Source organism: Ctenopharyngodon idella, chromosome 5 (assembly GCF_019924925.1).
Source record: "Ctenopharyngodon idella isolate HZGC_01 chromosome 5, HZGC01, whole genome shotgun sequence".
NCBI classification, from domain to species: Eukaryota; Metazoa; Chordata; class Actinopteri; order Cypriniformes; family Xenocyprididae; genus Ctenopharyngodon; species Ctenopharyngodon idella.
In genome coordinates, this window is record NC_067224.1 from 29300722 (window position 1) to 29314016 (window position 13295).

The 13295-nt window shown below is 37.5% G+C and overlaps 1 protein-coding gene across 4 annotated transcripts in view; it reads right to left on the reverse strand.

The window, feature by feature from the left end:
• The window catches only part of grin1b (glutamate receptor, ionotropic, N-methyl D-aspartate 1b), a 28165-nt gene extending 19263 nt beyond the window's left edge, over positions 1–8902 (reverse strand). Inside the window, exons 1-5 of one of the 4 annotated variants that reach the window (XM_051894875.1) lie at positions 8204–8902; positions 4991–5125; positions 4309–4485; positions 1306–1368; positions 481–578 (exon numbers count right to left, since the gene is read on the reverse strand). In XM_051894875.1, coding sequence (XP_051750835.1) covers positions 481–578; positions 1306–1368; positions 4309–4485; positions 4991–5125; positions 8204–8452 — 722 coding nt within the window. In that variant the 5' untranslated portion in view covers positions 8453–8902. The remainder of the gene's footprint in view (positions 1–480; positions 579–1305; positions 1369–4308; positions 4486–4990; positions 5126–8203) is intronic. The other 3 variants (XM_051894878.1, XM_051894876.1, XM_051894879.1) reach the window with 3 other exon arrangements.
• Between the last annotated feature and the right edge of the window lie 4393 nt (positions 8903–13295).

The window sequence follows — 13295 nt, forward strand, 5'->3', positions numbered from 1 at the left end:
TCTAAGAAATTATATATACATATATATATATATATATATATATATATTATATACACATATATCTTGTAATTTACTGGAAAAGCAATGTTTGCCATGACAAAAATTATATTATATTATATTATAATTCATATGTAAATTCAACATAACTTGTGGACCAGGGTAGAAGAACACTATTTCCCAGAACGTATTACTTGAATTTCTTTGACTTGCATTTCAGTAAATTACTCGTCCCCTCATTCCAATTCAGAATCCAATTCAAGTTTCTGTGACATGTGGCCAATTCAATTTTAAATTCCAGCTGAATCGAATAGAAGCCAAATTGGTACTGAAAAAAATCCACCCTGATGCGCAAACATCTTTTCAGAATTCTCGAACCAAAGCTTTGTCATATTTGCCTGCACTACATCAGTTTCGTGGCTGGTCACATGTATTATTCAGTGACATTAGTAATTAGCAGTTAAGCAGTGGAGATTAACTCACCTTGCGGACAGGATGATAACTCGGGCCTCTAGCTCTTTGGCTTCCTGGAGCAGAGCCGTCAGATTTGTGTCTTGGCTGAACAGGAGCACTTTCTCTGCCTGGGATTAGGACACAACATTAGTCAAGTAGTTGACTCATTCCCACCATGAACCATGCTCTTTGAGTGCTTGCGTTTTTTTTTTCTCCTTTTTTCTTTTCTTTTTATAAGGGGGGGGGAGGGGTTTTAAAAAATGAAGTAAAAAAAGTTTCTGAGATAAATTGCTTAAATGAAAAAAAACATAAGTAAGCTTGGAGCAGGTAAAAAAAGTTCTGCATTTTCACATGCAAACTCAAGGGAATCAAGATTCCAAGGAAAAACGTGCATGTTAGAGGAAGAGGGAGAAGAAGATTGATGCAACCGGAAAGCAAAAAACAGGTGAAGGAAGGTGGTGGTGGTGGCTTCTTTCCCAACCAAAAACAAAAAACCAACAAAAAGGAAGAAATGCTGCAGAAAGGTGGGAGTAACATCTGGATAGTGCCTGTCCCACACGACCAGATCTCCACGCACTGTGTCAAAAGAATAGACTTGCAATCTTGCTGGCTTCAATACATGCATTCCTTTACACAAAAATAAAAAAGTGACAGGTGGGGGTGCGAGTTTTTGTATACGCTTTAACAGAAAAAATAACCCATTCTCGATTGAAATCATAAAAAGAATCCAAACAAATAAATAGACGTGCTGGCAGGATAAGGATCTCTGGAATCGGTTTGTTGATTGATTGACTGCTTTCTAGTGGCTACTTTCAGATAACTTTTGGGCGGCGTGCATTGACCATGCAAATATACCTTGGGTCCTCGCTTGTTGTCAAAGGACAGTTGGTCGAGGTTTTCATAGTTCCTGTTTTTACTCTGATGAATAATGTGCACAGAGAAAATATGCAGACACAGAATATTATAAACAGTTATATATGGTGCGCAGTAAAGCATTCCAACAAATCTCCACTTTTCTGCTTCAAATTGGGAAACTCTAATCCTGGGACTTGCAAAAACATCAACAAACCTTATCTATCCTTGCATATGTTCTGAACCCGTTCACTCTTATTTTGATGAGTTCACCTCCTTTAATTCTTTTATTAATATTTCATTTTAACTTAACCTTTTCGCCTGAATTTAATTAAAACACCCGCCCTGAGTGAACTCCTTGCTTTACCACAATTAATAATAAATGCTACTGTCTTCTGAACTCTATTTCGTTTAAATGCATCGCTGTTTTGTTAATTGTGCAGCACATTCAAGCGCAACCTAATCCAGTTCACGCCATCCCATCCATCAATTTAAAATTTTTTGTCAACCTACCGTAAAAGAACATCAGGTGCAGCTCATGAAGCACAGCAAGTTGCTGCCACAAGACATGTCTGTTCAGACATATGGCCCAAAATAAAATATTTTAAGTGATCTATCAAGATAATACAGTACTTCAGAGCCACAGAATCTGGATTCCTATATTTTTCTGTTTGTCAATAATTTGTTGCAGAGCAGAAGTAAAATTAAAGAGTACAATTCTGCTAGATTAAATGGATGGACATGGATCATTTGAGATTATTTTTTTGTATTTAATTTAAGATTTTTTTTTTTTTTTTTTTTTTTTTCAGTCAGAATATGCACTTTATCAGGCCTCAGTAGCTGATCATATTCTCAGACAATTTTGGGGTATTTTTTGAGTAATTAGTTGAGTAATCTTTTGAGTAACACATTTTTTAAGATTTATTATATAAATACACATATGTTACTCAGGTGTGAATGGGGAGCAGGTGTGTTAAATTTGGTGTTATCACTCTCACTCCCTCATACTGGTCACTGGAAGTTCAACATGGCACCTGATGGCAAATAACTCTCTGAGGATCTAAAAAAAAAGAATTGTTGCTCTACATAAAGATGGCCTAGGCTATAAGAAGATTGCCAAGACCCTGAAACTGAGCTGCAGCACGGTGGCCAAGACCATACAGCGGTTTAACAGGACAGGTTCCACTCAGAACAGGCCTCGCCATGGTCGACCAAAGAAGTTGAGTGCACGTGCTCAAATTGGTCTGCATGGCTGTTGTCCCAGAAGGAAGCCTCTTCTAAAGATGATGCACAAGAAAGCCCGCAAACAGTTCACTGAAGACAAGCAGACTAAGGACATGGATTACTGGAACCATGTCCTGTGGTCTGATGAGACCAAGATAAACATATTTGGTTCAGATGGTGTCGTGTGTGGCAGCAACCAGGTGAGGAGTACAAAGACAAGTGTGTCTTGCCTACAGTCAAGCATGGTGGTGGGAGTGTCATGGTCTGAGGCTGCATGAGTGCTGCCTGCACTGGGGAGCTACAGTTCATTGAGGGAACCATGAATGCCAACATGTACTGTGACATACTGAAGCAGAGCATGATCCCCTCCCTTCGGAGACTGGGCCGCAGGGCAGTATTCCAACATGATAACGACCCCAAACACACCTGCAAGGCGACCACTGCCTTACTAAAGAATGTCTCCAGACCTAAACCTTATTGAGCATCAGTGGGGCATCCTCAAACGGAAGGAGGAGGAGCACAAGGTCTCTAACATCCACCAGCTCCATGATGTCGTCATGGAGAAGTGGAAGAGGACTCCAGTGGCAACCTGTGAAGCTCTGGTGAACTCCATGCCCAAGAGGGTTAAGCCAGTGCTGGAAAATAATGGTGGCCACACAAAATATTGACACTTTGGGCCCAATTTGGACATTTTCACTTAGGGGTGTACTCACTTTTGTGGCCAGCAGTTTAGACAATTAATGGCTGTGTGTTGAGTTATTTTGAGGGGACAGAAAATTTACACTGTTATACAAGCTGTACACTCACTACTTAACATTGTAGCAAAGTGTCATTTCTTCAGTGTTGTCACATGAAATGATATAATAAAATATTTACAAAAATGTGAGGGGTGTACTTACTTCTGTGAGATACTGTGTGTATATATATATATATATATATATATATATATATATAAGTTTTGCTGTAATACAAGACACAACCAAAAGACTTTCATGAACCCTTCTACTGATTCCCAAAACAGTCTGAGAATGTGCACATTAAAACAGCTGGCCTTGGGGCTGCCATTACTGAACATGACATTGCAGCGACATTGCGGGTGTCCTAAAAATACAGTGCCATGCTAATGGAGTCAGATCCTGAAGAAATGTTTCTTTTTACTTTTACTCTTTTTATTTTATGTTTTTATTATTTTGTCAGACACTGCATATTTAATTTTGCATTATACACATCGTACAAATGCAAACGTTAAAGAGGTATAATGTTCACGTGTTGTGTAAATACCCTTACCTTTAAATTTATTGTGAAATTCTTTCTTTTATAATGTGAAATATTTAACAATGCAAAGCTGCACACAGAGAAAACTTAATGAATCAGTCACAATCTGTTGCTAGGGAGAAATTCTCACAGAATCACACAAACTCAAAGCAACCAAATCCCCTGCCGTTGATTTTTTGGTTGATTTTTTGCACAGCCCCAGGCTAAGTCCCTCATTTTGCTCCTGTTGTGGATAGACAAATAGGAGAATCTGACTATGGTAAAAAGCAATGTGAGATGAGTAGAAAAGTACAAAGTTTTGCAGATAAACCACTTAAGACGCTGCTGATGCCTCTGGCATAAATAATGTTAGCCAATGGAAAGAAATGTGTTTACACAACAGAAAAAAGGAAACATTTAACATACATAGAGGACCTCTGAGATATTGATTACAGGAACACACGCTGACTTACGCACACACACTCATTTAAATGCTGGGCCGTGTGAGTCGGCAGCCACGCATCTCACCTTCGTCTCCCTCTCCTCCAGCAGGGTTTCCAGTCTTTTCTGTGCCGCTCTGCCCTCATGGTCATCGCTCACAATCAGGATGATGTGATTCCACTGGAACTCACGCATCATGTCAAACCACACCTGGGCTTGGTGGGAATAGGGCGGTACCGTGCGCAGGAAGGAGAGGTGGATGCTCTAAATGGATGGTTGGGGGAAAGGAACTGGTGAATCTCAAAGGCCCAAGGCAATTTCAGTTCATTAGGATTTAATCACTTTAACTGTAATTAATTTAGAGATGATCCCAACATCACTTCTTAGCATGCCAAGATGCCATAAGGCAAAGAGTATAAGTGAATCTAAAAGAGTCAATCGATCATAACGCTATGTACAGTATTTATGAGGGTTTTTAATTAAATGTCTAAAAAAAGTCCACATTAGAACTGAAACTGAGTAAACATTTATCACATTATTCTGTCCCGATGCAGGAATAGAAAACCATCATGAAAGAGGACCATTATGCAAAGATATTTGTTTTATTTATATTTATCCTCCCGAACTGGGTTTTCACACAAAGCATATTTTAAAAAGTTGACTGGAGAAAAGGACAGATGACACCTGCAGCGAAACGCAGGTAGAATTTCTGTCTAAAATATACCGAGCTGCAGTCAAAGGTCAGCGTCTAGTGGACTCCCACGCTCACCTTATCGGAGTAGATGGACATGCGGGTGGTGAGGCCCACAACAGGGATACGGTAAAAGCCAGCCGTGTAGGACACTGGAGTGGGAGTCAGATGGTCATTGGACTGGGGTGGGTGGCTCACCAAGATCGCATACACCTGAGGACATGAGGATCATAGTGAGGAGAGAAATCTGAGGAAAGCGTTGTCACTTGTTTTGAACACTTCTGAACTAAAAAGCCCTTCAATTCTGGCATTTTGGTACCTGTATATTTTACAATGCATAGGCTATATAATATATATAATTATTAAAATATACAACATATATACAAACCTACTTGACCTAATAAAATCTGCTGTGTGGGCTACTAGAAATATATTGATAGCTAACATAAATAAACAGGTGGTAAACTGGAAGACCATTTAATCAAGACTGAATTTTTTTTTTTTTTTTTTGCCAAACAAAGACCACTAGGCTAACAAACATGACAATAAAATAATGCCGTAGACATTAACCAAATAACATGAAATATAAAATAATGTTTTTCTGCATTCACGCCATGTCTTAATTACCGTTTCTCAAGATGACAACACATGACAAAACACACTGGAGAGGTCAGGTGGTCCAGCAGTCACATAAGCTGTAATTACGAGCTCTACGAGGACGTGAATGCTTTTTACAAGTTGAAACCGCGTAATTGCGGTAATTACGGCACTGGACCGTAATCACCTTATCACGTGACTTACTAGATTCTGTTTGGTCAATCGTGTCGTACGGCGGTCAGATATTTCCTAGGTTGCGTTATGATTTACAAGGTCCCTACGCAGTGTTCACTACTAAAACTCACTGCGCGGGGGCATATCTGTCGAAGTTCGCATGTCTTGAATTTTTTTTTCTCTTTTTTTCGCATGACTTGAAAAAATGCGTTCATCCGGAAGCACAGGAATGACAACGTCATCGAGCACAGACGAAAGTGTAGTTGCGCAGATTTGGAACTTGATGAAACGTTGGTAAATTCCCCTCATTGCTTCCTGTGAAGTGATTCCCTATACAGTTTTCAGTGTCCTTTGGACTGAACATAAATGCTTCTGTGATCTGGAATCTCACTTAATTGGCAGTGAAGTAAAGTCCACTTCGCAGGGCACTCTAGGGTAATATGCTCTGTTGTTTATGGTCGCTGTATCATTCCGCTCATCCGGGTAACCGAAAATGGCGCGATGCTATTTTCAATTTCGTGTCTCCAGTTTTACACGTTTTCTTGTTACATAAGAATCTGGCGGTTTCAGTTATCATTGTAGCGAATATGACTCTAGAGGACATGACTTGTAGCCTAAGCTACGGTTTAGGCCTTCTTGCAAAAAAAAACCCAAAAAACTTTACAGTAATTTTACATTATAGCTACACAGTCCTGTTAAAGGGATAGTTCACCCAAAAATGAAACTTCTGTCATCATTTACTCACCCTCAAGGTGTTCTGTATAAATGTATTTGTTCTGCTGTGCACAAAGGAAGATATTTGGAAGAATGTTTGTAACCAAGCAGATCTCGCCCCCCATTTACTACCATAGTAGGACGAAAAATACTATGGTAGTCAATGGGGGGTTAAGATCTGCTTGGTTACAAACATTCTTCCAAATATCTTTCTTTGTGCACGGCAGAACAAAAAAAAATGTATACAGGTTTGGAACAACTTGAGGGTGAGTAAATTATGACAAAAGTTAACCCATTTTTGGGTTAACTATCCCTTTAAATCTAATTTAGGCCTGTTTGTTTCACCTTACATGTTAAGGTAACTTGCAGTTAACCCTTTTTCTTGTAGCATTTGTACATTTCTTTTCGATTAAAATGAGCAACATTTTCGCAATATAGAGGTGTTGTAGGCTAATAATTTACAAAACACGACTGTTTGCCTGTTTTTTATTGACGCATTTCTAAAACGTAAAGCAACTATTTAACCTTGCCAGACGAGCCAGTTGGTAGTAATATGTCAAAGTGTTGATCTAACAAAAGCAGTTTGCAGGCTGGTTACCATAAACTGTATGCACGCTTGCGTGTGCGTGAGAGCGTATGTTAGGCGGGTGTGACTTGGATGGTAATCCGTGTTACAGTCTATAATCTCTGCCTCCATCGCTGTGTAATATTCTGCTAGAGCTTTCCTCACAGAACAAAGCAGCTGTTATCTATGAGTCTGGCGCCATGTTGGCCTCGTTTTTCATTAAAATAGAGACGGAGGGCCAGCGGTGATGCCAGGCGCCTCGTAGAGGGGTCAGTCGTGGTACCTTAAACGCTTTACTTATGCTTGGATTTGTATGTATATGACGCCACATGAATCACATTTCCTATATAGTTTGCATTATTTCAGGCTCATGTAACCTACGAGCACAGTCTTCTTAACAAGGCAATGCGCAGCTGCTGAATGCTCACTCATTGGTAAGGTCAAAATGGACCCCCGGATCCTGTTGAATGTTTTCATTTGTGCAACATGTTAAAAAAAAAAAAAAAACAAGATTCGCGACAGCGCTTGACCTTGGAGAATAGCTACAAAGTTACAGTATAGGCTAAATCTGGCTGAAAATGACTGTGCGTGAATGAATGCATGTATATGATTCTGATTTTGAAGAGTTTGTAAGCGGAAAATATGTATTTTTTTCGCGTTTACCAGAAACAGCCTACATAGCTGGAAAAAAAATAAATAAAAATATATATAAAAAAACTAAAATGAAAGCTTGATTTAAGTCCGATATAAAGTAGGATAGAATCAAATATCAAAGATAATCTGTTAAAAAATCAGAGCTTGCTTGACTTCGCACTTTAAAATAAGCAGAGACATTAGAAAGGGTGCAAGATTTTTTGAAGTTGTCAATAAAACGAAGGTTATTGTTTTACGTTTTACAATTCTGAAATAGATTTTCTACTTCAAAATTTCACGTTTAATTCAATGTGTACTGTTTCTAATTGTTTGTGAAATTTAGGCTACTAGCAATTAAGTGAAATATTAACTAGGCTAATAAAAAGATCAATTTATAGTCATTTAGATATATTAATATAGCCTAGATGTTTTAAAACCAGCTTTTTCTTAATTTTTCTTTCTTTTTTTTTTTTTTTTCAAAAATTGAGAGCACTATATGACATCGCATTTTAAAATATTTTATTAACAAATGTATTAGGATGTTTTTAAAGTGCGTTTTTCTGAGTATCTTCACGAGTTGAATATGAAGACTGGTTTGCGAGTGTTACCTGGTTAGAGATGAGGTCCTCACATACGGAGAGTGCCATCTGGATGGCGTTTGGCTTATGGGTGACTGAAATAGCGTTCATCTTGAACTTATCTTTGCCGTATATATTGTTGGCTTGAGTGACAGCGTCTTTAAACACTTGTTCATATCTCTTCTGGCTCAGGACAGCTCCGATATTCACAGTCTTTGGTTCGCATCCGCCTCTCGCACAGGAGCACGAGATGAGAAAGGCGAACAGAACCAGACGCATTTTGCCCTGGATGGCAGAGGAGTCAAGCTGAGTGCCCCGTGGAGGATTCGTGTCGATGTCCGTTGATTAGACAGATCCGCTCTCACTGCGTCCTCTCCAGCAGCACTGGAATGCGATCGCCTCAGTCTAGTCCGCTGAGGAATGGGCTTCACTCATTGAGTCCCCTCATGAAACCCGTTCATATGCAAGAAAACCATGTCAACACGCCTTTGTAGAAAATGATGCTCGCTCCTGTTGATAGTCGCCTCACATATATGCACACTCTTTCTCTCTCGGGAAAAGGTGGAAAAAATCAGTTCTGCAGTAATGTTTTAGTCATCTGCTTTCACTTCTCCCTCTCTGGTCGTGATTGAATCGTAGTCAAGGTTTTGTCAAGGGTGACCTGATGCTCTGTGAGAGACGCTGTCCTTGGTGCTGAGAACTGTGCTCGCGCACTAATGCGCGCGCACTCGCAGATTACGCCTGATATCACATAGCTGTCACGGTCGAATAGACTTCAAAAACATTTACGTTAATGCGAGGAAAATCTCAGGTCATCACCGTGTGATTGAACTGGTTGGACAACGTTGATGTGTAAGTCACACAAGACCACTAAAGATGTACGTATGTGTAAATTTTTAGATTAAAAGCGAAAATTAGATTAAAAAAGATCGTTTTTTCATATTATGTATTTGTTTGTTTTTTTATCCATCGTCCAGAATTTTCCTCACACGGAGGCAACCAATATTTAAACTAAACTGACAAGCTGGTTTATTATGGAATCTTATCATTTATGCTTTCACATTAATCTGTTGGTGATTTAGATGTGTATCTATCGTTAGCTTTCTTTAATATGACACATTACAAGTTAATGTAATCCTGCTTGCGTATTTGTAATCAATCCATTTAGGGCAACCTGATAAATCCGCGTCTTTCTTATACATTTATTATGATCATCGTTTACATGCAGAACTGTCAATAGACTTGTTTTCCATTCACTTAAAATAAATAGGGATGCAAGATTTTCTCATAAAAAATAATCAATGTGAGCTTGTCTCCATCTATCACCCGTAGATAGCTCCAGAACAGGCGCGTTCAAGTGCAATGGAGAAATTCGACGAGACCCCTGTTACCAAGGAAACAAGCATCTCCGGCTTGAGGTGCAAGTGTTTTTTTCCAGTAACTTACAATTATGAAAACTGCGTTTTATAAAATAAATCTAACATGAAGGCTTCTACTAAAAAATGAAATAAAATATATATATATATTCGAGTGTCACAATGCTTAATTTTGATGTTGCATTTAGATTACCTCATTACTGGTGCCTTACTAGGAGGACATCACTCATTATCACAGTTAGAAAGGACATGGATGGAATTTTGATTTTAAAGATCTTGTTTGGGTACAGCAAGTGCCTTCCTTGTACCTGCTGAAGGTTATTGTTTATCAAGTTTGCTGTTGGCGACCTTTACAGCCATACAAGTGCATTCATGTTGTCTCAAACCCAACCACTGCCTGAGACTCTGAAAACAATGACTAAATTAGTTTATATTTATAATCCAACGTATAGGATTTACAATGAGAAATTGGTTGTATGCATCAAAAATATAAATACCAAGCCTGCTACGTCACATTCACATATAGCATACATACTGTGTTTTGCAAATTAGTCACACACCCACAAACACACGCAGAGGGGGATTAAGACATGACATCACTTGAGTGCAGGCGTAAACAACAGCAGGGTATGGAAGTACACCTCCAGCCTCTTTTCAGGACAAGCCTGCTATTTTTTATTATCTGTTACTTAGTTTCACCACGCAATGAAGTTATTAAAAAGAAGGGGAATCATTAGACAGCAATACACAGAGCACTGAAGTGTGGATCTCCGCAAGACAAGGGAACGTGAATAAGAGGAGATGGCAGCCAAACCACTACTGAGATGCTTCAGGCTCTCAATAAATGATACCAGCAGAGTTAGTCTCAAACTGGCTCTCAGCTCCCAAAGTGTCAGTTTGGATCATGCAGTGCTGATGTAATGTATAATACATGCTGCACTGCTTGTTAGCGTGATTTCAGTTGAGGACAACTCTGATATGTATCTCCTGCACAAGCTTGAATGCAAACAATACAAAACATATGCAGATGCATTGGAGATACAAGCAACACACTGTGCAGCTTTGCTTCAAGCACGTTTAGATTTTTTTAAATTGCAATTTCCTTCTGGGTTGAAGTGGGACTTCTGGAAATTTTATGTTGAAACCAAGCTGTAATGTTTCAGCCATATTTCATTTGCTTTATCAACTTTTTTGGAACATGTGGTACTTTCCATACATAATTGAAATCATTTACCACACGCAAAGAAAAAAAACCTATCCAAAATGTCTGTTTAATTATTCTCAACCATGCCTAATGAAGAGGCTTTTGCACATAATTATCCAGTACAACAAAAACAGGCCTTGTAATGGTACTATTAGCGCAGAGGGAAATGGGATTTAGCTGAATGTTTTTATCTCTTCTGACATAGACACATTTTGATATATCTAAAGGAGGTTACTTGGAATTAAACCGTGAAGTGTAAATGCTGTGCGGGGCGGGAAATACATTGCATGTGCATGCAACATTTAAAACCTTGTGGTTTTCTCTTCCACTCAGAATTTAGCAGAGCTTCAGGGCAGAACCATTTGCAACACAATGGATGTTTGGTCTAAGCTATGTTTTAATTCTGAGTAAAGCATTCTTTTGTGTTTTTTTCTCTTAGGTGTGTATGTATGTATGGGTATATTAGTTGAAAGTGTTGAGAAAGGTAAACAGGATCCACATTGTTGTTGTTTTTTTGGGGACTAGAGAGCTATATTTGCTATGTACAATGCATTTTGTTGTTGCTGGAATCATGTTTTTTTTTTTTTTTTTTTTTTTCCCTATTCATGTAATAATTTAATTAATTAATAAATATTTTGAAAATGCCTGTAAGAAAATTGCAGAAGCAAGATTTATTGTGAAGCTGGATTAAAGAAAATCAACAAATTTTCCCCAACACACTGATGTTTGATTCATGCAAGATGCATTAAAATCATTGTGGTGTTGTGTACTCTTAAGAGCAAGGAAATTGCAAAGCTGTGTGGCAGGAAAATAGCTCCACCTAATGGTGTAATAGTAGACCTTCAAGAAGTTTTTTCATCTAAGAAATTTGAAATGTCATCTGAAGTCTTAGGGGCGCATATTTAGCTCATTATGGTTGAGTTTTCAATTTTATGAAAGTAATAGTAATATTTTGTCCACGTAGTTTGACTATTGCTTTTTAATTTAATTTAATTTTATCGGTAACAAATAAGGTTTAATGATAACACTTTACAATAAGGTTCATTAGTTAACATTAGTTAACTACATTAGTGAACATGAACTAATAATGATCTGCACTTATATACAGTATTTATTAATCTTTAATAATGTTAATTTCAACATTTACTAATAGATTTTTAAAATTAAAAGTTGTTTCTCATTAGTTAATGCACTGTGTGAACTAACACAAACAATATTTTTAACTAACATTAATAAATTATGTAAAAATATATTGATTATATAGTTAACTGATGTTAACAAATGAGATTAAATATTACCATTTTATTTTTAATGTTTAATTTTTCATTCTTTTCATTTTTAAAAATTGTTTTTCTATTTCCTTTTGTAACAATTACAACAGAACAAAACATTCATATGCTTTATTAATTTTTTTTTTCTTGACAACGCATTAATTAAAGGGCATGTATGGTATGCACACTAAATTATCAAGTACAAATGCTAATTATCCAGACCACTGTGTCGTGCCAGAGGATCTAGAAGTGTGAGTGGGCATGTTGAATAAGTGAGATCAAAAACAAAAAGCTACAGAGATGTATTAAATTTAGCTTAGGCCTATTGTTGGGATTTCTGCTGGTTTCACAGCACTCACACCATTATTTTAGGCATATCAGCATAAGCTGGAGTGTTATCTGGGTTTGCACCTGGTCGATCTCATGTCCATTTTGGCCTTTTGCTCAGGATCGGGTCCCCAGTGCTCATTGTAAATGCTGTAAGGGTGTTATCTGATTGCTATCCTTTCTGGTAAGTTTTTCCAGTAGCTCTTTAATATTCTCCCTTGAACAATGAATAAATCAGATATGCATTAGCAACCTCATTAATTAATGCCTCTTAACAGAATTACACCGCACATTATTAAGAGAAGAGCTCAGTGACATGCAGACTGTTTGTTTGCACTTAGTTGGTGAAAGAGATAGCCACAGCAGCAAAAAAGACTATGGTGGTTCAATCAAAGACATGTATAAGACTTTGTTAGATAAATTCTATTAAATTTACTGTTTTGGTATTTTTGGTTTGGTTTAATATTTTACTGTATTTTGTAATGACAGTTATATGTTTTCTGGTGTGGCTTAAGTGTCCTTACTTTTGGGGACACTTATTGAATAAGGTCAACATTTTTGTCTGTAAGAATTACATTTTCTACGCTTTCATTTTGTAATACCAGAGAATGAAAATCTGAGCACACAATAGTGTATGGGAACACCCAGCTGAAGCTAATAGTCCTTACAGCGGTTCATTGTAAGATTAAAGTTGCACACGAAACAACAATCTGCTTTTTCTATATAGCAGTAGCAGTTTGCACATTGCAAGACAACAAGCCAAATTCCCAAACATTATTATTATAATTAATGATACTAATAATAAATATAATATATAATACATATAATAATAATAATAAAAATATATTATAATATATTACAGTGCAACTTTTTTTTTTTTAGTTATAGGCGTATTTTTTTTAATATTCAGTACGCTTGCAGTCTTGCAAATAAACATGTTTGTC